Raw genomic sequence first — 24,001 nt, 5'->3', positions numbered from 1 at the left:
ATTCAGTGATTGTTATCTCATAGAACATTTGATGTTTTCCTTTCCTTATATAATTTATTTGGTGTGAATATGCCTATGTGTGTGAATATAAGCAATAAAATCATTCCAGAAGAGGTGAGATTTTTGCTATGACTAGACAGAATTAAAGTTTACTCTATGAAAGTTATCAAAATGTTGAATTTCTTGCATCAACAGTTGAAATGTCAAAAAATTTCATAATGCAATTATCTATGTTTTGGTAGGCCAGCTGAAAGACTTTCTTCTAACTTTGAATCATTAAAGTAAATAAGCACAGTTAAAGTTTCTGAATTAAACATATTTTGAATGGAAAAACAAAATGCTTTAAGAAAAAAATAATATGGGATGATGCTTAGACTGTTTCATAATTTCTTTAAAAAGGAGAAAGTTTCACCTAGAGATTTACCAAAATCCTTCCAGTGGCAGTAGTTCCCATTTTCAAGAGCTTCAAGAAAGTCTTTTAAAAATATATTATCGTTATAGCAACTTACAGGTACTTCTTATTTTTCTAGATTAAGCATCAAGTTGAGAATGCGTTTTTTTCTGAGGACTTTTCAATGGGTTAGCAAAGGAGAAAATATCTACATGCACCGGTTTAATTACACTAAACGCTTTAACTTAGGAGGTGATCTCATACAATTTAATTAAATCAAGATGAAATTCTATGTAAGAGAGCCTCTGTGTAAGAGAGCTTCTGTTTAAGCTGAGCTAGACCTAGCAAGTAAGAAAGTTGGTTTTGAGATGACTACATTTATTTAAGAGTGGTGTTTTAGTCCCCTAGATCATCTGACTGTATTACGTCCAGGCGTTATATGTGTGGTTATAACAACAGAGAAACAGCTACATATGGGCTGATAACCCAAATGGTTAAGTGGGGCTTTTTACGCTAATATCATTTTCTTCTGGATGCAGCTGGGGCTCAGGTTTCTAAGGCATTTTATGAAGCACCCTGGGAATGGCAGCCTTCTCTTCTCCTTTAATTTATAGCATGGAGATGCTTGCTAATGAGAAATATAATCAAAGATCTGGAGGACTGAACTCTATCCATCCTTTAGGAATGAAAGCATGAAAATCCTTAATGATGCCACAGGCTTACAGGCTAAAAAGACTGCACATGATTCTAATTAATACAGACCATTCTGACTTTGTAACTGGCAGGCACTGAAAAATATTCCTTGCTTTTTAGGTCACATTTACAGACACTTGAAAGCAGCTGCCAAGTATCAGTCCCTAAGGTGTCTACTTTTGTTTATAGGCTAAGAAATAAAAAAACAAACAAACAACAAAAAAAAAAACATGGTGAGACTTCAGATATGTAGGGCCAAATACATATTAAAAATAAGGAAGCAAAATTGTGGCTTTCCCTGTGCAGGCACAAACAGAGGGAAGAGACTGTAAGAAACCTGCCTTCCTCCCTCCTCTTATATTAACCGTATGGAGGGCAAGCCATGATGTGTGCAAGCTGCTCAGAGCAGTATTTTAGCAGACCACACTCAAGGGAATGAGATCTGGGCAGCACTGTTGCTTTCCTGTAAATGGGCCATGGATGGGAAGTGTGAAAGAGATTTGCTGCCTCTATTCAAACAGCAGCCAAGCTGGCCCAGCAGTGACAGCTGAGCAGCCAGGACCCCCAGCGCAAGGTGGGAGGCAACAGCATCATCCCTCTCCCACATGCCAGAACAACTCTGGTCAAGAAGGCTCAAGGCACAACTTGGAAACCGTAAGATGAAACATACGTGCCAGGAGACCCTCATGATAAAGACAGGAAAAAAATTAACAGCTGGGGCATGCATTTCTGCTTTACTACATAACCAGACACCTTCCTTACCAAAGCCAAGCCAATGAACCCAGAGTGGGAGCTCCTGGATCCTCTGTGTCATCCCACTCACCGCCAGGCACCAATTTTAGGGTTTTCCTCACTATCCACTATGAATGTCTCACGTTTGCACTATACTATGCTCCACAGGGTTACAATCCTCCTGTTTCTGAATAAAACACCATTTAAGTGAAGATCACAATAAAGTAGAGATTTTCCCTTGATTTGACTAAATCACAAAGGCATTTGGAGCGGGTCCATGTATGGTGATAGAATTTGCATGGAGAAGAAATGTACTTATTCCTTTACACTCTCCAGTCCCACCAGGAACATAATAAATCTGACAGAAACACTCTCTGACAACACACCAACACAGGATGGGCATAATTGCAGAAGTCTTTATGTGCCAGCTTTATTTACTTCCATTATGATTCCTTATCTATGGGCTGGAACACAGACAGTGGAGCAGCTGGAAAGGGAATCAAAGCTGAAAGGTCTGTATTTCTATTCTCTCTTAGGGTCTGCACAGCACATAGCATCAAGTCAAGCAGTTTTCCTGACACTATGGGCTGCATGAACTCCACTGGAAATGTTGCTTTCCTATAGCTCCTTCAGGGTCTTTACACTGTTATTTCTTTCCTTTTGGCTCAGCCCATTTATGAAATACGTCCACCAGTGAAAAAGACATTTAAAGGCCATTTTGTACATACAAAGTGATCTTAAAAAAATTGCCACCAAAGAAAGCCTGCTTCTAGAAACAGTTACAGCTCCTGCACCTGAGGCAATACAACACAAGCCTACTTGCATTGTAGCTTTTTAAGGAGATGTACCAGGCGGGTGTGATCGATTGACCGAGTGTCACGAGTCCTTGTCTCGCGCCTGCTGTTTTGGGACAAAACTGATTTTGCAATGTGCAAAGTCATCATATCTGGAGTAGATCGATGAAAAGAATAGATTAGGGAACTTGACATTTGAAACTGGGAAGTCGTTCTGGCCAAGTGAGCTTCCTCTTTTCAAACGGGAAAACCCTAAGTGCAGCTACTGCCACCTAGGCTTATTTTTATCCCAGCCTATGACAACGAGGTGTGGGCAGCAGTGACTGGGGGAGAAGGAGCCACCTCGCCGTCAGGGACACCCGACCGAGACCCCTACTGAGTGAGGACCCACGCGGCTGCCTCCTGTCACCAATGCTCACGCTTTCTCCTTCGCGGTGATGTTAGTCAGTAGGGTGCTTTGTAGCTTAGTTTACTCGTTTCCTCATTTTTCTCTAACTAACCCCTGCAAGTCCTTGGTTTTCTGTGCAATATAAATAAACCGTGCGATACTGCACCCAAGATCGAATGTGTGTTTCCTTGCCGTCCGGAATCTGCAACCCCCTACTACAGGAGGATGCTATCATTCATGAAATCAGTAACACAATGAAATGCTGGTAATGTAAAGCTGAGTGGCATTGGCGAAAAGGCATCATTGCACAAAACCTGTCAAATGCATTTACTTAATGACAAAGTAGTAAGCCCTAGACAATATGGTTATGTAGGAGTGCTCACAGCTACCCGTACAGAACATGGTTTTGTTACTATCGAAGAAAGGCCTTTTCTGTACCTAAAGAGAAGAGAGAAAATATGCTGCATGGACTGTAAAAGACAACCTACTACCACAGTCCAGCCTTCTTATGAAATGGAGACCAGGATCCACCTTCTTCTTTCACCTTCTTTGTGTGTCTAATAAAACAGCAAAGCAGGTATTGTTAAAAAGAGACCAGAATTCTGATAACCTTTCTTCAGCTTGTCAAAGTGTTACATCACTGCATTAAACAAGAGCTGTTTAAAAATAAAGCAGAGAAAATAGAAACTGCACCACGAAGTCTGACTTAATGCAAAAAGACAGAGAAGCACAGAATCCAAGGAAAGACTTTGGTGACATTTAGGAGACTCAGGAGAGACCAGCAAATAAAATCTTTGAGATTACAATTATTATGTGGTATCAACATGTTTCTTAACTTGATGTGACCTTTTTTGACTTGACTGATAGCAAAAGAGGTTAAATGGAAAACTGTAAAGGGGTAAATGCAACTTTTAAGTGACACACTCTGACTCACTGGGTGTCCAGGTACTCCAGAGCTAACTCTTTCCCAAAGATTTTGCATCTGAGAAAGAAGAAATGTTTGTGTCTGAGATTCAGACACGAAGCAATGCAGGACTAATACAAGGCTTATGTGTGTGTTTCAGTATTATATTAAAAAGCAGAACACCAAATAACTATACAAAAATGAGTAAATAATATTTTGCAGAGAAAAATGGCTGGGATTACATCTAGTTCTTTCTGCACTAGGCCAGTACTGAAACTGGCCGGAGTAAAAGAAAACATATCCTAATGTAATTTTGTTTATGCTCAAATGGCTCAAAGTAGATGAGTAGATGGAAGCAACTCTAAGTCATCTCTGACAAAACCATATGTGAAGGCCGACTAATATTGTTAGAAAACTTTGAAAGAGAATGACCAAGTAGAAAACATGCTATTGAGTCTGTATCTGTCAGAATCTAATCCAATCTAATGCGACAGCTGCTACTGCGTTCTGCTCAGTACAACCTGGGAAGATATTCAGAGGTCATACTAAGAGTAAGATGAATTGATGTCATGGACAAAAACTATGCCAACAGCCAAAGGTAATGCTGCTCCTCGGAGAGAAGTCCTCAAACATTAGAGACAAATATTCTATTTTTAGAATTGCCCATTTACTATATTTTACAATATTTTATTTATAAATATAACTGTAGCAATGATAAGCCAACCAGGATTCCACAGGGGCCAAGCTTCTACAGAAAAAAGGCATATTACTGCCAGAAAATCTTTTTTTTTTTGTTACTTAATACTTTGCTCAGACTCCTTCTGTCAGTAACTTCTATTAAATATTAATAGCTTCATCTAAATAAGGACTGATCCTGCAAAGCTTTACTTCAAGTAAGCCTCACACAGTGAAGAAGGTTAACTGATTTCCATGCACTAAAAGTTCTCAAAGACTGACATATCAATGGGATGGAAATGTAGGTTAGTACAGGCAAGACCCATTTAACTTTAGTATCACCTTAGTGCCTGAATCCAAGTTAGAATGTACCTACAGAATAAGGGGCTACAATAAGAAAACACCCCAAAACCAATGAAATATGAGAGAAATAGCAGAAAGCAATGCACCTGGGTGCTTGAATTACTTTGTAGTAGATAAAACAACAACACTGAAATAATTATTCCCTGAAAGCATCTACCAGAAGATCAAGAATGCTTCCCACCACCTTAGTCTTCATGGTAGCCCACAAATAACTAGGTATCTAGATACATGAGCAGCAACAGAACAAGAGCATAGATGAAGTTGCTGCAGAAAGAAATACAATTCTTTACCTGCCCAAGACAGCTGAGCCTTGTGCAATTTATGAAATAGATGGAAGGTGGGAAATATTCTATATGGCCTAATGTGTTTCTCATGTTCAAGTACAAAAGGTACACAGGAGAATGCTGCACACATGGAGCTTAACTGCACACATGTATTTGCACATACGTAACCCAGTAGTTCACCAATAAGCCGGATGAATGAAGCTACCTAGGAACATACAAGAACAGTGAGGGATAAAGGCAAAAATGGACCACGCAGATCAACCACACCATGATCCACAAATGGAAGTCCTCCATGCATGCAATACGTAGGGTGAACACACAGCAGTTATGACCACAGTTCATACCAAAAGAGGTTAATATTAACACATGAAAGCTAGTCAACCACAAAAGCATGTCCTTCCAGCACAGACACCTTCCTACTACCCTGTATGGAGCTGGCATGTGTTGTGAAGGCTGCTCCCAGTGCTCTGGCTCTATTTCTCTGGGGCATTTCTAGAGCAGCACACTTAGCTTCTTCAGCCCTGCCTGGTGCCAAAGGCTTATTTCGTGTGCACTCCCCTAGAAGGCACAAACAATGTGCTCATGCTGCTGAGATGAGATTCATAAAGGTCTAAGGTATGCTGAGTAGTAAAACATCCCTCTTCATGAGCATGATTTTATTATAGTTTTACTGTGACAGCTAGCCTCTTTGCTGGCACTCCTTAAGAAGGGGGCAGAAGTTCAGACTATCTTCTGCAGAAGAGGACTAAGATGCATATAGTTATCATGAAGATTGTCAACAGTGATACCCTTGAGAAGACAAATTTGTTCTTCACAGCATGCCACAACATGGGAGCTCTCAGCCAAAACTTTTAATTTAGCCCCTTTCTTCAAGGCATTTACTCAAACCTAATTAGCTGAAATCTGTGTTTCAGGTGTGCATGGCTGTATGAGCTGATCGCCAGAACAGGAAACTGGTAATCAGTGTCCATGGACAAAATAATTACCCTGAAGGAGCAAAGCAGAGGATACTTTGTTCCAAGGAGAATCTTCATGAGATGCTCCAATACTATCTTGTGGAAATAATATAACAGAAAGCCCTCTGCCCATTTACTTATTCATGTAATTTTCTTATTCTACCTGTGGATTACAAGTAACTCTAGTCAGCAAAATAGTCAAATGAGGTGCCCAAAGCAATGTGGAAACAGGCACAGTGCTCTCTGTGCAACAACAGGACTAATAAATTGTTCAGAGCAGACTGATATCTAAGAAGAGCACATGTCAAATCTACTTGTTCAGCACAACGTTTTGGTAAAATCTTCCAGAATCAAAGCATAATGCATTTCTGCCTACCTAGAATCAGTCTGCTAAATCACCAAGAAAAGCACTTGGCTGTCTTCTCCAGCTGAAAGCACTGAAAGAAAATTGTTGGTAGTTTCTAGCACCATTATTCATCTACTCGTTCTTACTGTAGCTGTATCCTGTCACACTGGATATCAGAGCCCTTCTGAAACCTTGTTTTATTCCTAGTGAAAAGATAATGACAAATGGCAATACAGTACAGTACAGATAAAGCAGCAGAACCCACAAAACCCTAGGCTGCACAGACAGAAATGGTTCCATAATTTAGGGCTATTTACACAGTCCACCCCACGCCTTCTCCTAATAAGCTTAATGGCATCAGGGAGAGGCAACATTTCTCTAGCTATTATGCTCGGGATAATGGACAATGGTGCTGCAGGATAGCAGCACCAGTGGATAAATCATGTGCCAGAAGGGATCATTGTGACCATGCAGCGTTCTTCCTGGGCAACAGAAAACTGTAGGACATTTCCAAATGAATTATTGTTTGAGATATAACCTGTCTGTTGAACAGGCACATTATCCTGAAAGACAAATGTCCAGTGATAGAAGATCCAATAGACTCTCAAGTTAATTTATTACACCATTAAAATTTTATACATTTTTTTCTGGTTTTGTATTTGCCTACCTTAATGCCAAGAAATTTGTTATTACACTTTGCATGCTGGAGCCATTTAACTCCCCATATAGCTATTAAATATACTGATCAAGTCCCCAGTTAGCTTTCATCTCATTAAGTAAGCTAGATTGAGGCGTGTGGCTCCAGGATAACAACAAATCAACATTGTCTGAACTATCTCTAGTTTATCAAGATCATTCCTGATGAATGTCAGGAAACTAGCATTGCTAGACTATGTTAACCTATGTTCAATGTTCTAAAAGGAATCACAAATAAATCTTAATGTACCTCAGATGTACTTGGTGATATTAGGACTGAGAAATTAAGTCTGACAACAACCAGGAGCTAGCAACACACAGCAGTATGAACAGAAGATAATTCTGCATTTGTAATTGCAAGCCCAAACAGGAAATACAAAATTCTCTTGCTTTCTTCTAAGCAGGACTGCTTCCACAGGAATTATCTCCTCAGCTGAATGAAAATCTGGGACTTTGCAGCTCTTTTTTAATATCCATATCTTTGAAGATCTTTTCAGCAATCAATAATCATACTGCCTCTGTCACTATCATATTTCTGCCAGTCTGTGTGAGCTTGTTATTTCTGCAGCAATGTTAGCAACAACAACAAACCACGATGATGACCCCTCGGAGACTCTGCTCAGCCTACTGTTGTGCAGCAAGTTTGCAGTAGAATTGTGGCAGGAGAGGAAGAGCTTACAAACAGGATGCCATGAGAGATACAACATGTACCCTCTCTTTCACAGAAGGCAAAATGGAGGAATGTATTAAAAGTAAGAACAGTAAACTTGCTAATACAGATACACGGACATTCACATATGCAGCAGTCAAAATGATAAATCAAAGCTATGATCTCGACCTTTCATAGTATTTCTCTGAGAGAAACTGCTGAGGTGATTTCATCTTGTTTACCCTCTGAGGTGACAGGTCTACCAACATTTTCCTGTTCATTTTGGCTGCTGTGTTGTACATGCATGCTTCAGCATACTCATCGACATAAACACACACTGAGCTCATCTACTTGGACCCAGTGACAAAATAACTTCCAATCAGTATCATCAACAGGTATCAGAGATTTAGCACGGCCTGGAGCAGCCATTATAAAATTTTCATTTTCACAGGTTAATCATTCCAGTCAAACACACCTGGCCATGCTGGCACAGAACACAACACTTCAGAAACCATAGGGGATGGCAAGAAAATTGGTAGACCTGGAATAGGTCTTTGGATTAGTGCTCAGTTCCTAGTATGGTCACAACAGTCTCCAAAATGGATCCAGAAGGATACCCCCCAATGCAGCATGTTGCAAGCTTTAGAGAACAAGACAAGCCTAATCCTCCTCTGCAATAATATGAGGTCTTTGTGCTTCTGTTACTTATTGTTGGCAGAAATTTGAAGTGCTACTGTAGGCATAAAAATGCCCTTCTAAGGTATTTCATTAGCTTGATGTCAAAAAAGTTACACCAGTAGGGAGCAGAAGAGAATCAGGAATTTACATGTTTCCAATCGGCATTTTCACAGGTATGTGTAGGACAATGAGAGATAACTTTATGCTAAACAGCAGGCTATACTTCACTTAAAAATAATGATAATTTTTGTTCTCCCAAAGGATTATGAATTTCTGATGCTAATTATTTATGAATGTAGCATTACACTATTTTGCATGCTTTGAATTGTTATTATCTTATAGACTAGGGCTTTGCTATTTAACAAACTCCAGCTGGACACAGATGAAGGGCTGAGCAGACTTCAGCAGCAGCTCTGCAACCCCTCCATACTATCATGGTAGCACAAGGTGTCTGAACCTGGCTAAAAGGGGACACACTACACTCTCAGCTTATGCAAGTATGAACTTTCTATGAGAGCTGCTGTAAGATGAGAACAAATATTATCCAGCAGAAGATGGAAAAGCATAAATGACATTTACATTGTAGTGTAAAACCTGGCTATTTGAAGCTCTGCAAAATTAATGTTTATGCACAGGTAGGACATCTCTCAAAGGACAAAGTCACTTGGAACCCTTCTAACATGGACATAGTCTCCTTTACCAGCAGCATCTTGCTTTATGTTGTGCTCCAGACTACAAATTCTTCAGGGACTTTCCCCATTTCAGCCAAATTAATGAAGATAAGAAAGTTGTCCTGGTGCCCATTGGTTATACATACACTACCACCCTTTTTAGCAAGGAGAGAACTGCTTCCCTCCCAGTCTGCACAAATTCTCACTGATACACAGTGAGAATTGCCTGTTGGTTGAGGGATGCTTCAGTCTTTTCCTACAGAAGCTCTTCCCAGTGGGCAGCAATACAAAAACCAAAGACACTCATGGAATGACACGGCCAATATAATTTCAAAGGAGATTATATGAACAAACATTACTCTCACAAATAACAGGGTGTATGGCTGGGCACTTCTCTTTATTGTATTTTCCCACAGAATGACAGATTTCTGTGGGCTTCTTTAAAAGGAAAAAATTCATTCGCTGCTTCCTATATAAGCTTTTGTGGCTCATAGCTTAAGATCAGCTTGCTCCATGCATTTATTTATTTCATATCTGAGAGCAGCCTTACTGAATGGTAACACGTAGCAGAGCACGCAGAAACAAAACTACACATTACATACAGCATGTTCTTTCTTGTGGAAGCAAAGGTAAGAATGGGGGAAGGAAGAACGAAGTGCAAAAACACATTTATTCAGCACTGTTGACTCTCTGCCTTACCTTCCCATGGGTCCCAGGTCTCCAGAGTCCTGGCTGCCTGCATCACTGGGTGTGCTCACTGATTTCGAAGAGGGAGACATAGGGGTTGGGACTAAATAATGAAAATAACAGGTATCCCATGTTAACACATGCAGCGACTGCACTGATGAAGAGCAGTGTCAGACAAATCAAAACCAATGGACCAAAATGATAGTGGATGAATGATTAGGAGAGTTTGAAATGGTGAAAGCAAATAAGGAAAGGAAAGAAAAAGAAAAGGAAGAGAGTCAAGTGAATTTTAGGTCTTTTGGAAGTGTTAAAACTGACATGAACTTAGACAGGACTGAAAGCCCAATGTGATTTTACAGCTAATCAATGGACGAGGTATCTGTGGAAGTAAAATAACACTTGTTTTCTTGTGCATATCTTTAAGTCACAAAGAAATATTGGGGATTGTTGGTTAGAAAACTAAGTGAACTCTTCTGGTAAAGTTAAGTAGGCGATAAAACAAGCATAGCTTTCAAACTTTGAATATAAATTAAAAGCTAATATCTATTGGATATGTTCTAAGACTACAGTGTGGAAATGACATCAAAAATAAAAGCTGCATAAGGAAATCCAGCTTAGTTAAAATCATTTCCCAAAGGTGGTGAGAATACACTCTTTAGTTTGCTTACTGAACATGTTTTCTTAAATAATTTAGGTTCTATAAAGCTTTCTTTTTTTGAGGGATATGATTTCACAACTCAGGGAGATGCTTCCCTTGGTTTAGACACTATTTGTCCAAGTTCTAGAAATGATTTTTTCTTTGGCTTGCAGGGGCTATTGAAGCATATTTCATGCAAACACAGTTTTGTTTCCTTGAACAGAAAAGGAAGTTCATAGCTATAGGTCAGCCCAAGTTAAAGCTCTTCAGAAAGGGAGTAATAAAAAGTAGAAATATCGAATTTTTTTAAAAAATTGTTTCTCAGAAATATTTTAAAATGCAGAGATGACTCCAGACAAATTTTGATGCAAGCGTTCTTCAAAGCAGCCACATTGAATAAAATAGAAAAAAAAAAAAGAATTTTAGAGCAACAGTGAAGTTCCCCATTTGGTTTAAATCATGTGCACTTCCTCTTATGTATTTCACAGAGTAAAAATTTTAACTATTTTGTTAGTCTATAATGTATAATGACAGATCTGTCAAGCAACTTGGATTTTCCATGTGGTCAAACATTTCATGCAGATTCTCACTAGAGACTGTCACATAAATGATGGCAGCATTAAAAGTGAATTCATCTTCATGACAGCCCTTTGGCAGGTTACAGGTAGGTCATAGCTGTCTATACATTCTGTATTTGCTGGGATTTGAATATTATATGCATATGTGAAAGCAGAATTAAGACTCTGTCGTATACTTATTGTTAGTTTATACACGGGAAAAAAAAGGACAAAATATTATTATTTAACTATAATGATTCATCCTCTATGTGAATTTTCACATTCTTTTGATAGTATCAAACACAAAATAATTTACTCAAGATAAAAATTGGTAATATGCAACATGAATTTTTATGCATCCAGTTGATCACATGATAAGGAAATATGTCTATTTTTGATACATATGAATATTTTAAATGCTAAAATATTAAAAGCTAGTCTGTTTTTATAGTATCACTCTATATAATCTACAAAACATATTTTATGATATATAAAATTAATCTAACTTGTCAGACAATTCTTCACAGAAGTGGTATTTAAAAGTTCAAACAACATATTGTAATTTATTAAAATAGCAATCTATCTCAAAAACTATTGATTGCTGGAAACTAGGCATTAAGATACCAGTTCAGAACATCAACTTCTATTTGTTTATGCACCTCACTTAAGGCCAAGATTTCAGCTAGGATAAGGGTTCTGGATTCAAAGGAGAGGAAAGCACACAAGAAAAAAAAGAAATTTCACTTTAGGGCCACTTAATAGACAAGACTATTTAAAACATTGTAAGTGTAAAACTTGTTTACATCAAGGTAATCGATAGTCAGATATTATGCATTTTGCCACATATATTTTTAAATTCAGGCCTTTAGAGACTAGAATTGAAATGGAAAAAAACCAAAAAAAGCAGTAAAGCAGAGGAAACCAGACCTAAGATCTACAATATTGATCAAATGAGTAGTCTTTTGACATTTGTGATCCGTCTTTTTATTCCCCCTCTCTGACTTTTGCTTTGTCTTTTTAAAGAATTGAATAGGAGCTCCCACATGACTATGCTCCTCCTTCCTTACACAAATATTTCATCTGTACTTAAGAAACAAAACTTGGGGCTAATGAGGTACAGCATTTATATTATTATTTTGTGAGTTGTCAGATAGCTGTGAGAGAAGATAAATAGATCAGCAGAGAAGAAATCACTACTGGTATGCAAAGACAACCTGCATTATCTTCACAAAATACTCTTCAAGAAATGGCAGGGATGCATTTGGCAATGATACATACTCAAAATGCCATGAACCGGTGTACATGAATGGTGTGGTAGGCATTCAAACAGAAGAGTTCACTTCACTAATACAGCCAAAAATCAAAAAGCAAAGCGTGCTTTAATAGAGAGAATGCATTCGCTGCGGCAGAGCTGAATGTTTTACAGTGTGATCCTCTTAGATACCTAGAGGTGGTTCTGGGGATATACCGATGCTCTGTAACAAAGCTTCTGTCTCTCTTCTTTTGCGGTCTAGGTCAGAATCTTCATGAGCTGGCTCTTTCTTTTGCTGTAGATCAGCCTGAATTAAAAAATAAATAAATAAATACATAAATAAATAAAAATAAAAACACAGTTTCATCCACATATAGTCAGGTTCTTGCAGTTAAGCAAATGGAGAATATTGATAAGAACCCTCACTTAGAAATGCTTAATCTTAAAGTACCACTGGGTTTAGGCAGCTCATTTATACACTATTTATTAGTATTTCATTTTCTCTAAATGCACGGGCAAGCTGATCTTTGCAAGGACCTTTACAAAGACTTTTATAGCACAGTGATGGACATATTTTGTCTCTTACTTGTTAGATACAGCTATTTTGCAGAAAAATGGGAAGTCAAAGGCTTTTGCTAATTCCACACAACACAATGTAATACATTGTAAATGCCCAGAAGACAACTGATTCAGCTAAGAAATGTAAGGAATTTCAATGAGAAATGACCTAGAATAATAAAAAACATTACCCTGTCTAAAATGTCCCCATTCCTGCCCTCCTTGGGATCAAGAAATAACATTCCAATCAACTTGGGTGATGAAGTTAAAGATCTCCACTACCTCCCAAGTATATACTGGCAGGAAAAAAAATATTTTCTCATACTTCAACATCTAGCAGGAGCAAAAAAAAGAGGCTAAAAAGTCTAAAATGAGATTTTGGCAGCCCTGGGCAGCAACAGTCACAACTAATGGTCTGTAAGACCCCTGCATCTTAGCTCAGATATCTACATTTACTTGGATCCTCCACAGATCAGCTTCTCTTTGTGGCTTCCTGGGATCTAGAAGCAGCAACATCAGTATTAGCCAGAATCCCTTGTATTTGCTGCACTATTCCCCAAATTACCAGGGTGGATAGAAAATGCCTGTCCCCCAGCCTGAAGATTTAGAGCACTCTTTCCCCTTAAAGAACAGTCTTGCAGACTTTCCCTGGAGCAGATGAGGGGACCAAACTCATTTTCTGTTACCTAGTCCAGTGCAGTAACCAGTAAAGTATAAACCAAAATGCAAGTAGTCATATCCATCATCTTATCAGGTCTTATATACAGCAAATCCTCCTGACAAACGATGTCTGGAGACACTTACCTCAATACTCTGTAATACAAATTGCTTCCAAATTTTCTGGTCCTATCTAGCCTTCAGCAGAAAACTAGAACGTGGGGCACAGGGGACTTTGCACAATGTTCTTTTAGTCTATTGCTGATTTTGGTTCAGTCACACAGAAAAAAAAATAGACTTCAGAAGCATCCCCAAGTTCTCCAGCTTAGATATAGCCAAGATGGAGAAAAGAATTTCTTCTTTTATGGACAAAGATGAAGTTCAGGTATATTCCTGTGCTCAGCTCATCCTATGCAGCAGCCAGAAGTATTTCATTATAAGAAGGGATTTTGATAACTCTTCTACAAGACTGCCTAAGACTAAGCATATAATTCAGTGTTAGACTTTATCCTTGGAGGCCAGGCACATGAAAGTACATCACAGCACAACCCTGTTAGGCACCACAACCCAGTTTGTGGAGCCAGGTGTCTTTAACTGGATCCGACCATCTGGGTCAATGGAAAGTTCCAGCTACCACAGGAAGCATAAAAGAAGAGGCAGGGGACAAAGGGAAGGACTTAACAGCTTCCTGGTGCCCCTGGCTTGATTCCCTGATCTCTAATTCATTAATGTGCTAGTAGGGAATACTGAAAATGTTCCAAGTCCTGCTTACAGAGGACTCCCCTAGTGCCTCCGGGAGGCTCACTGGGGCGTTTGTTGGCAATTGCACAAAAATTTCTCAAATAGAAAAGATTAGAAAGACAACCAAAATTGGAATACTGATTTCTCGGATCACATCACATTTCCACAGTAATTCTATGAAATTCATGTACAATATTAAAGTGTCAGTTTAAAAGGAAACCAGTTATTAGTAAAGGATAACAGGTGCTTTAAACTACAATAAGTGTTGACATTTGAAGGAAAGGAAACACAATCACTTAATGCTTCTCTGACTTTGCATGAAAATGAATATCCATTCCCTGTCAATTCTCACCTCTGTTCCACTAAGTGACTGAATAAAAAGAAGTATAAATCTCCTAATGAAAAACTCCAGTGCATATTGTCAAGGACAAATAAACTAATATGTCAATCAAACTCTAACAGAACTGAAAGATGCACCCATGCCAGAAGATGAAAATGCAATTGCAATTATGTTTTACTTTAGTGGAGAATAATAATTGTAAATCTGTTACCTTAGCCAGTAATCAAGCTAGTCTTAAGAATACAAAAATACATATTTAGTCTGTAATGGCTTGAAAAAAATGTGAGCCCTCTTTGTGTCCTTCTCTACCCTCCACTCCCTTTCTATTGAAGGAAAGCCCAGGAAAAACCATTGTGGCAAATCATCTTTTCATGCATATCATGCTGTCTAAACTCTTGTCAGTTGACAGCACATTGGTTTAAAAGCAATTCCCTCACCCCAACTTTCTTGACTAAAAATAAGCATTTTGACTTTAAGGTTAGGCTGAAGTTAAGGCTCTCATCCACACGATAGATAGCTTGTAGTACACAATGCCGAGATGTCAAAACCTCAGCAAGACCCTTCTGCAAGCATGAACTATTTAAAAGACCTTTTGCATATTTACCTCTTTCTTCTTCCTCTCTTCTTCCTTTCGTTTCTTCTCTTCTCTTATCTGGGCCAAACGCTGCTTTTTGCGCTCAAGTTCCGCTTTTAAATCACTTTTATCTGACATTTTGACTCTGCTGGAAACAAAATTAGAGAAACCAATGTGAAAACAGAATGAAAGGTCTTCCCTATTTACTGAAAAGGTATTTAATTATATCAAAAACAGTGCTTCTAAAATAGCTGTAAATAGATGCTCATACAAATGTTGGCTCTTGAATATAGGGATACTGTAGAATGAAGGATATTTATTAGGCAATTATTATTTTAAGGAACCATCCCAGAACATCTCCAGATATGTAATGTATTTCCAAATTATGTTTATTGGAAAATCGCCTTTGTAAAGCAAACCCATTTTTCTCTGCTATTCAAAATAACGCTTTAGTGCTATTGGGAACTGAAGCTAACGTATTTTGTCTTCCACTGGCTACTGCAGTGCTCTGCAAGACTGTGGGACCTGTAGGACCCAGATCCACAGACTGACTTTGATTTTAAGCACAAGAATGAGATTTCTCAAAGCAGCCCCTCATCTCTTACACAACTAGGAATTTTATGGGCAAAACCAGAAACTGTATAGTTTTTTCTTCTGCTCTGAACTGCTGACATCCTAGAACACATTCCACTTGTACAGCCACATACAGCTCTGTGTCAGTGTCCTCCTTCACAGCGTCACCCCTCCTAGGGATGTGGTCACCAAACTGTGGCTGTTCCCTATGGGAGTCTCCTCCACCCTTCTGGGGAAAGCTGGGACATTGAACCACAAAACGTGCAGGTATAAAATTACAAAACCAGCAATCTAGCAAACCTTGATTTCTCTGGCACATTTTGAATAGAAAAATGTAGCCTACCTCTACCTACAAGTAGCAGCTTTGTGTGCAGACCCAATAAGCAAATATGCCTTATATTCCTGACATTCCTGTGGTGAGCCCACTCACATAACCAAACATGGCGAAAGGATGCTTAGCTACTCTAAGAAACCACCTCCCATCCCCATCTAGTCTTAAACACTGTTCTCTGTAGGGAGCTGAGGAGAAGTTATGCACATACATTGTATTTTGAACCTATGTCAACCTACGCTGCTGCTTAAGTAAGCCATTAAAACTAAAAGTAAAGAGATAGAAAGTCACACCATACAGAAACAGGGCAAATCTCTACAGAACATACGATACCAACCTTTCCTATAGCCTTAAAGCCCTACCAGTATTACACAGATCTGAAACTGAAATCACAGACGTTTTATTCAGTCTGGAACATCACAATTTTTGTGTTGACATCTAATGATATCAATACTTATTTTCTCTTTAGCATTTTACTTCAAAGACCATTCTGACTAATACAGATCTTCATGGAAAGAGTTAATTTTGCCCTTCCTGCATTATTAACTCACACCAGTGACCACATCCACCACCGCAGCTCCGAATCAATCAGATCAATGGCAATGCATGTGTACGCAATGGAAGTCTATTGTTTCCTCAATCCATGGGAAATCTAAACGGCAACTCCCCATTAATATTAACAAGAACTCCATCCAGATTACTGTCTGTGTGGACTGTGAATAAATCCACTTGCTAAAAATGACATGACATTTTCATCTGCCATAAATTCCTCTGCGGTCATAGGTTTTCTTCTCAAAATGAGAAAAGCATAATTAGGCCATGCTAGGGAAGATACCGTCACCAAAACGTCACCTGCATATGAAATGCAATCCTGGCCCTAAATGCTTTGTTGTCTTTGAAGTAATTTCCTGCAATAAAAGAAAAGGGTAAAATGTGGAATCAAAGGAGGGAAATGTTCAGTGCAAACTGCAGAGATAAGAACCATATGAGGGATACCAGAAGAGTCAGCCAGATGCATTTGTGCGCAGATCGCATCATGGATGTTACTGCTCCTCAGTTAAATTCCCACTCAAGCCCACCAGTAGGATGCAACCAGTTCTGCTCAGAGCTGTCGCAGATCCTGTGGCTGTCCTTCAGCAGGGCAGCCAGCTCTGGCAAGGGGCCCTGCAGCTCGTCCAAGGCCTGGGGACTTCTACTTCATTTACAACAACTCACAGTAAATAGTAGAGCTACCAGGAGCATCAAATTATTTAACAAACTGGACCACGGAGTGCACTAGACATATGTAGATGACTGAATTTTTTTATTCCTCTATCATTGATGATAAATATTTTAGCCATTGTTTTCATCTTGAGATAAAGGAATTCAAATTGCCAAAAAAATGTATTTGATAATAATAATATAAGCACTAGCACCTTAAGCAACATGACTCTGCATGGTCAGTTGACATCAGTTAGCTATTTTTAAGTAGCAAATGATAGGAGAATGATGTTACTTTTTTAATGACAATGTAGGTAATATTTTGCTTACCAATCTCTGCAGGATTTGTGGGTCTCTCTGAGAAACGGCTGAAATCCTGTTTGAAGCAATTTTTCTAATCTGTTGCCTCATTTGAATTCTGATTATGGAGTTTCCCCTTAGAGCTCTTTGGACTAGACAGAGTTTTTGCATCCTTTTAGTTCTGCAGTTTGGCAACAGAGAGTGAAATCCTGTTTCTATGCAGAAGATATGCAAATGTATTTTAAGGCTCCTAACAGACCCTGAGGGTTTGGCTTCCCTTTCAAGCTGTTTGTCAGATATCAATGAATAGCTTTCTAAAAATTGGTTCCCTTAATGTCAAGGAAACTTACTGGCTTTTCTCCTGATTTCAGCATCAACTACTTAGTCCTTAGCCCTTTCTTTCCAAATCTCCAGTCAGGGTGATTATGTTCTATTATAACTTTGCCCTATTTTTAACAAAATAGATCTTACATACAATAAGGATGACATATTAAATTTCATCTGAAGAATGTTGCTGGTTTTGAATTATACAAAGATGGAAAATCACCTCAAGTTACTTTCTTCCTGCATATACTATAGTAATTCTTTAGTGCACCCCCACGTGAGCTGCAAATTTCCTGCATGTGATTTTAAAACAAATTGAATGCTGAGAATACGTAACCACCTTTCTCAGATGTCAGCAAGTCCACAGCTAGCAGCGAGGCGGTGTGTTACTTTCTCAAACGCTGTGTTTGGCAGTAACCGTGGAGTTTACATTCTGAGTCATTCCTGGGAACACATCTCTAATAATCACCATTCTGTCAGCCAAGTGACATGCCACAGGAAGGGAAATCAAGGCATATGATTAAAAAAAAAGAAGACTTACTTGTGAAATTCTCTGTAATGCACTGTGACAGCACAAGGCCTGTGTGTGACCTGGTTTTCTAGTACCCGGGAGAAACCATTGGTTGAAGGGAGACAGCAAGGAGGACAGCCTGTAGGGAAGCAAGGAAATCACCACCTGGAAGAAGGAACGTGCATGACTTAGCACACCAGACCTCATATAAAATACAGTCATAGCTCTCACAGCAGGGCAGCAGCCTACAACTCCCCCTCTTTTTGGGTAGGATGCATGATCATAGATAAAATTTAGTTTCGTCTGGCTCACTTTCCTGCCAAGTGACACAGTTTTAAAAGAAGAGACTTCCCCCTCCAGAATAGCTTTGAGCCCAAGTGCCAAGAAAGGTTCCTGAGCTGTGCCAGGGTATGTGGCTGTGAGCTGCACCTCCCAAAGGCCAAAGGAATTTCCTTTCTTTGCTCTCCTGCTCCTCTTGGCATAATTTTTAAGGAACTTGACTGTTGCCTTTCAAGGAGATGTCACTTTTCCTTGGATGCATTAAACATGCCCCAGAGTCCTCTTGTTGGCTTAGAAATGCAGCCAATTCCACTTAAGCAGGAAAAGGCCATCAGAGCTGACAGGACGGCAGCCACCTGGACACAGGCAAGGAGGGAGCCAAGGTTTTTGAGGGCTGTGTTCACGGACTTTGCATCTACTGGACGTATCTCACAGATCTGGCCAACCATGAAGAAGATGAAGAGGTGTCTTTTCTCGGTGGTGGCCAGTGACAAGACAAGGGCTAATGGGTACAAATTAAAACACAGGAAGTTCCACCTCCATGTGAGGAAGAACTTCTTCACTGTGAGGGTGACAGAGCACTGGAACAGGCTGTCCAGAGAGGTTGTGGAGTCTCCTTCTCTGGAGATCTTCCAAACTCGCCTGGATGCCACCCTGTGCCCCGTGCTCTAGATGTCCCTGCTGGAGCAGGGGGGCTGGACTAGATGATCTCTAGAGGTCCCTTCCAACACTAAGCATTCTGTGATTCTGTGTCAGTGCAGGTCCAGTCTGTAGTTCACTTGCATGAGCCTGCAACAGCAAGAACAACTTCCAGCATCTAAAGAGGTCTGCTACAATTAAAGGCTGAAAAATGTAGAACTAATTGATATCTGAAAGAGTAATAAAGCCACAACGTTAAAGAAGTATAACGGTAGCATATGTACACAACCTGGGCTAGATATAAGAACTGGTAAGCACAAAGTGACTAATGTATAATGAAAAAGTAACAGAAATGGCCAGTGAAAATTATGACAGTGCAAATTTCTATAAGCAGAAAAAGAAAGCAAGAAACTGCATTTCCCTTCTCTAAAAACCAGTATGTTATTTCTCCTAGAATGGCATCCAGCCAATGGGATATAATTGAGATCTCTTAGAAAGAAATATAAGTACACACAAAGCTAGTATAAGATATGAATATCTACAGATTCCATTGCTTTTTAGTATTCTCAGGATTTTACATGCTGTTCTTTCAACAGGCTCTATTACAATAAAACTACAGTTACCATTTCATGACCCTCATTTTTTTGTTGTTTTTTTGAGCTCCTCCTGTTGAGTTTATCAAAAGGTTCATCAAATAAAATTACACAGGGCATTAATCAGTAGATATAATTAATTAAAAGTAACTAATATTTTTCTCAGATAAATAGACAAGATCTAATACTTGTCTAGCAATCAGTTACTCGTGAGTCGAAGAGTGAAAAAAACCTTTACTTTGAAATGTAATTTGATAATTCTTGATTTCAAAGTATGCCTTTATAGAAAGGGAATACTATTACTAATGAAACTACTACATATTGAGTTTTCTCCTAGAAGAAATGATTCATTTCTAATATGTATCACATCTGTCTCTATTTTGTGTGAACTAATGCATTTTCCACAGCTAGGAATATTATTCATTTTTACAATAGAAAGCATTCCCATAAGGTCTATTTAAGACTCTCTCAAGTGGAAAGCATGCATGCAAAGTACGAGATTGTACAAAGTAGATAAATATCTTTGTTCTTCAGGAAACCAAAGAGCGCTGCCCTGACATAAATGCATTCTCACCCACAGTATTCATTTGATAATAATGCATGAAACACTTCAATGGGCGAGAGGGGCTAGACTTATTTCCTTGACAGTAAATTTTAAGTAAACATATGGGAACCTATTTGCATCACGTAACAGAACTTTTACTCAACTTCAACAGAATAACTTAAATTCTCCAGTTAAGTAGACATATTAATGTTTACAAGATAGCAATAATGATCAAATATTTGCAGCTGCAGAAAAAAACATTTGCAGTATTTTAAGGAATCTCCTGTGTGATGAATTCAGGGAAAGACCAAGTAAAATTGGTGAGACTAAAAGCATTTTTTTACATAACCTTCAGGCAAAACAGACTTTTGGCACCACATCTATGCAGTTTCTAAGAATAAAAGCATTTTAAAGTGTTAGATTTCAGGGAACGTAGCGTTTTTGTTCTTCAGTCTCTCTCTGCACCCCTCCCTCCTGCAGGCAGGCAGAGGCTGGTGCCTTGTCCTGTAAAGCTTTGCAAATGTCAGCAAGCAGAGTTTGGTGCTGCACTTTCACTGGGTTGCTGCATCTCCAGCCTGCTTATTTTGAGGCTACCAGGACACAAGCCCTGTACCCGCAAGGCTGCTCAGTTAGACTTCCCTCACAACCTATTAGCACTTAATCTTTTCACTCTTGTTTGTCCATAATAGTCCTTGTATAAATGAACTCGGTTCTGGCAGAATATGAAATCCCTACAAAGCAACATGTAGACAAAGCTGTAAGGTTGCCTGTTCTTCCAGGACCACATTTACGGGCAGTGAAGCCTCACCTGCTTGCCAGCCCATCCCTTCACGCTCCCTCATCCTCTTAAATTTACAGTGACCCTTTTGATTCGAGCAAGCCCATCTCCATGAAAGGGTCAGCAAGGTTGAAGAGAACAAGCTGCAGGCAACAACCAGACAAATAAAGTAAGAAAAATGCAACATTCTAGCTTGGGGTATAATAATTTTAAATAAATTGCATGATAACAGGTCACTGTAGAAAAGCTGCTGCACATTTCCCATCACGTATCCTCCCTTCCTATTGATTTCCATGGAAATGACTGAATGTACCACCTCAAAGAAGATTAGATTGTAAAGTAGGTCTTTTGAGGTGTCTTGAAAACAAACACTAATGAGCAGAATGATAACTGCAGAGCCATCTCAGATGTGGTGCTGGGAAGTTACACGCAGTGACACAAGCAATACTGGTTTGCACCTCCTCTGCATCTAACCCAGAAATAGTGCCCTAGTTATGTATAGTTGATGCTTTTAATAAAACAAGTGATATGATCAACTGTATGCCTGACAACATTTTGATCTTGTTGAATGTAAAATTTCAGCATATCCTCTGACAGCTTCCTCTCTTTCAGCTTTTGTTTCTCTGTTACCTTTTACTGTTCAGTTGTAGTGAAATGTAGGACCTTATATGTGTCCATGGATATGACTGAGAATGGACTTGGAACCCTGATTCTGAACCTTTGGGACACCATGTGCCCCCCACATTAATAGGCCTTATTAGATGCTCTATAATATTATCTGCTTCAAAGAGGAGCTGGAGGACCTGGCAAGGGGATTTAAGGAGCTTTCCTGACATTCAGAGAAACAAACTGTATATTGATAAGACTTTAGAGATGGAGAACATAAGATAGATTTCAAAATCCCATCCACAAGCTTGGTCACTTGCCTAGAAAAAATGAGCCCTATATTTCATGCTTCTGATTTCAATTTTCTTATGTAGGTATTACTCAGATTTCAATGATACTGGTTGCTAACAGATCTCTGCTTCTTGGCAACCTGTATAGAATATTTGGTTCTACACAAATCTGCATCGTAACAGTACAAAAGTGCCTTCCGGGAGTATATTTAATGCCATACTAACATCTATTGTAGTATTACATGCAAAGTCTCTCTTGAAGTTGAACAATGTTTCATCTTCTTCATCCTGAAAACATTTCTGATATAAAAACACATATTTCCATTCCTTACTGGGGATAATACTGGGCTTTATAAGCTCCTCCTGAAACATCCCAAGTGAAAGATGGCCAGCAACCTGATGCTTAAAGCTATCTACTTACACATGAGAAATGCATCTTTCAGTCTCTGCTTCCTAACTCAACCCAGTTATAACTACTGCCAGGCAAACAGCTATCCAAGAACAAGGTGTGCTGCTGACATACAGGTTTTACTGGAAGACTTACCCAGCTATCGGTTCTTTCTTAAACAAAAATATGCTTTGCTTTGCAGCTGGTATTCATGACATGCTAGTATGACTACAAAATTAGGCTAAAAATACTACACACTGATTTAATACCTGTGAAATCAGCATGCCTAAAGACTTAGGCAGCAGTGAATAGCTCTAGCTGTGAGAAATACACAGAATATCTGGTAGGAAATCTTAACATTTTCAGGGAAGCAATGCAGAGAGTACAACACCACCAGCCTCTCTGTATTTCTCAGAGTTTCTTTGGCTGTGGTAACAGAGCAGAAATGACCAGAGCTTTGCCTTTGCCAGTCATTCCTCTTGATTCTTAAAAGAAAAAAAAAAAAAGATATATTAAGATAAACATGCAAGATGATAAATGCTGGTGTCCAACAGCCATAAAAGAAAGTATAAAGAGCAGCAAAAAACTTGAATATGAGTGAGGAGTGAGAATCGAATCCATGTGTCTACTCTGGGAAGATTTGCATACAGAATTTACTCTTTGAGCTCCATGTCCACAGAGACGTAAAGACTGTTACAGATTCAGATCTAAAGACAACCAATGACCTCTATCTGATATTTGACCCAGCAGAGCATGCAACGTGATATTAAAATAGAGCAATATTATTATGTGCCATTCATTATGAGCAGCATGCCTAAAAGACCTAACCAAGATAAAGGCCATGCTGTGTTCAGTGCCACAGAGAAAAATAGTAAGGGACTGTTCCAGTCTTGAGGAACTTTTGATTCAAATAGCAGAGAGAAAGAGAGAGAGAAAGGATGACTTTCAGTTTTAGCTAGGAAGAATTAGGGCAAATTAAGGCAAGGTGGTTAAAGTCCCTCAGGGCCTAGTTACTACAGTGCTCAGCAAGACCATTGTAAGGCATCTGATCCTCCAAAGACCCCCTCTTTTCCCAGGCTTCTTCTAGGCACCCCAGAATGAGCAGCTATAACCCTGAACGGCGTATGCCTATGGTAAGAAAATACCTCATCCTCCACTGCTCCATGGGAGTGGGGGACCTTATTCAACCTGCCAGAAGATGTCTACCTCCATGAAGATTCACAGTGCATAGACCTTTCCTGACAGTAGAGCAAAGTCTTTTCTTTCAAAAGGATGAAACATGTCACCCCTTTCTCTTAGAAAACATTCACCAGAGGAGGAGTCTCCTAACCTCTTCTGTTTACCTTCTCAGTGATTACTCCATCCAAATGGAGAAAACATTATTTTTTCCTTTTTATTTTGTCTTCAGAGGACTGAAACCCA

At 39.1% G+C, this 24,001-nt stretch overlaps 1 protein-coding gene across 6 annotated transcripts in view; it reads right to left on the bottom strand.

Moving 5' to 3' along the window:
• Window positions 1-18,578, bottom strand: part of DYNC1I1 (dynein cytoplasmic 1 intermediate chain 1) — a 170,419-nt gene extending 151,841 nt beyond the window's left edge. For 2 of the 6 annotated variants that reach the window (XM_088533467.1, XM_088533469.1), the window contains exons 1-4: window positions 18,493-18,578; window positions 15,254-15,371; window positions 12,546-12,660; window positions 9,920-10,061 (exon numbers count right to left, since the gene is read on the bottom strand). In XM_088533467.1, coding sequence (XP_088389593.1) covers window positions 9,920-10,061; window positions 12,546-12,660; window positions 15,254-15,361 — 365 coding nt within the window. In that variant the 5' untranslated portion in view covers window positions 15,362-15,371; window positions 18,493-18,578. The remainder of the gene's footprint in view (window positions 1-9,919; window positions 10,062-12,545; window positions 12,661-15,253; window positions 15,372-18,492) is intronic. The other 4 variants (XM_088533468.1, XM_088533471.1, XM_088533470.1 and 1 more) reach the window with 2 other exon arrangements.
• Between the last annotated feature and the right edge of the window lie 5,423 nt (window positions 18,579-24,001).

This window comes from Tinamus guttatus, unplaced genomic scaffold (assembly GCF_059628265.1).
Source record: "Tinamus guttatus ecotype Peru unplaced genomic scaffold, ASM5962826v1 Tinamus_guttatus_pri_ptg000503l, whole genome shotgun sequence".
In the NCBI taxonomy this organism is placed as follows: domain Eukaryota; kingdom Metazoa; phylum Chordata; class Aves; order Tinamiformes; family Tinamidae; genus Tinamus; species Tinamus guttatus.
Note: the sequence above shows the minus strand (reverse complement) of the source record. Positions and strands in the feature narration are given on the sequence as shown.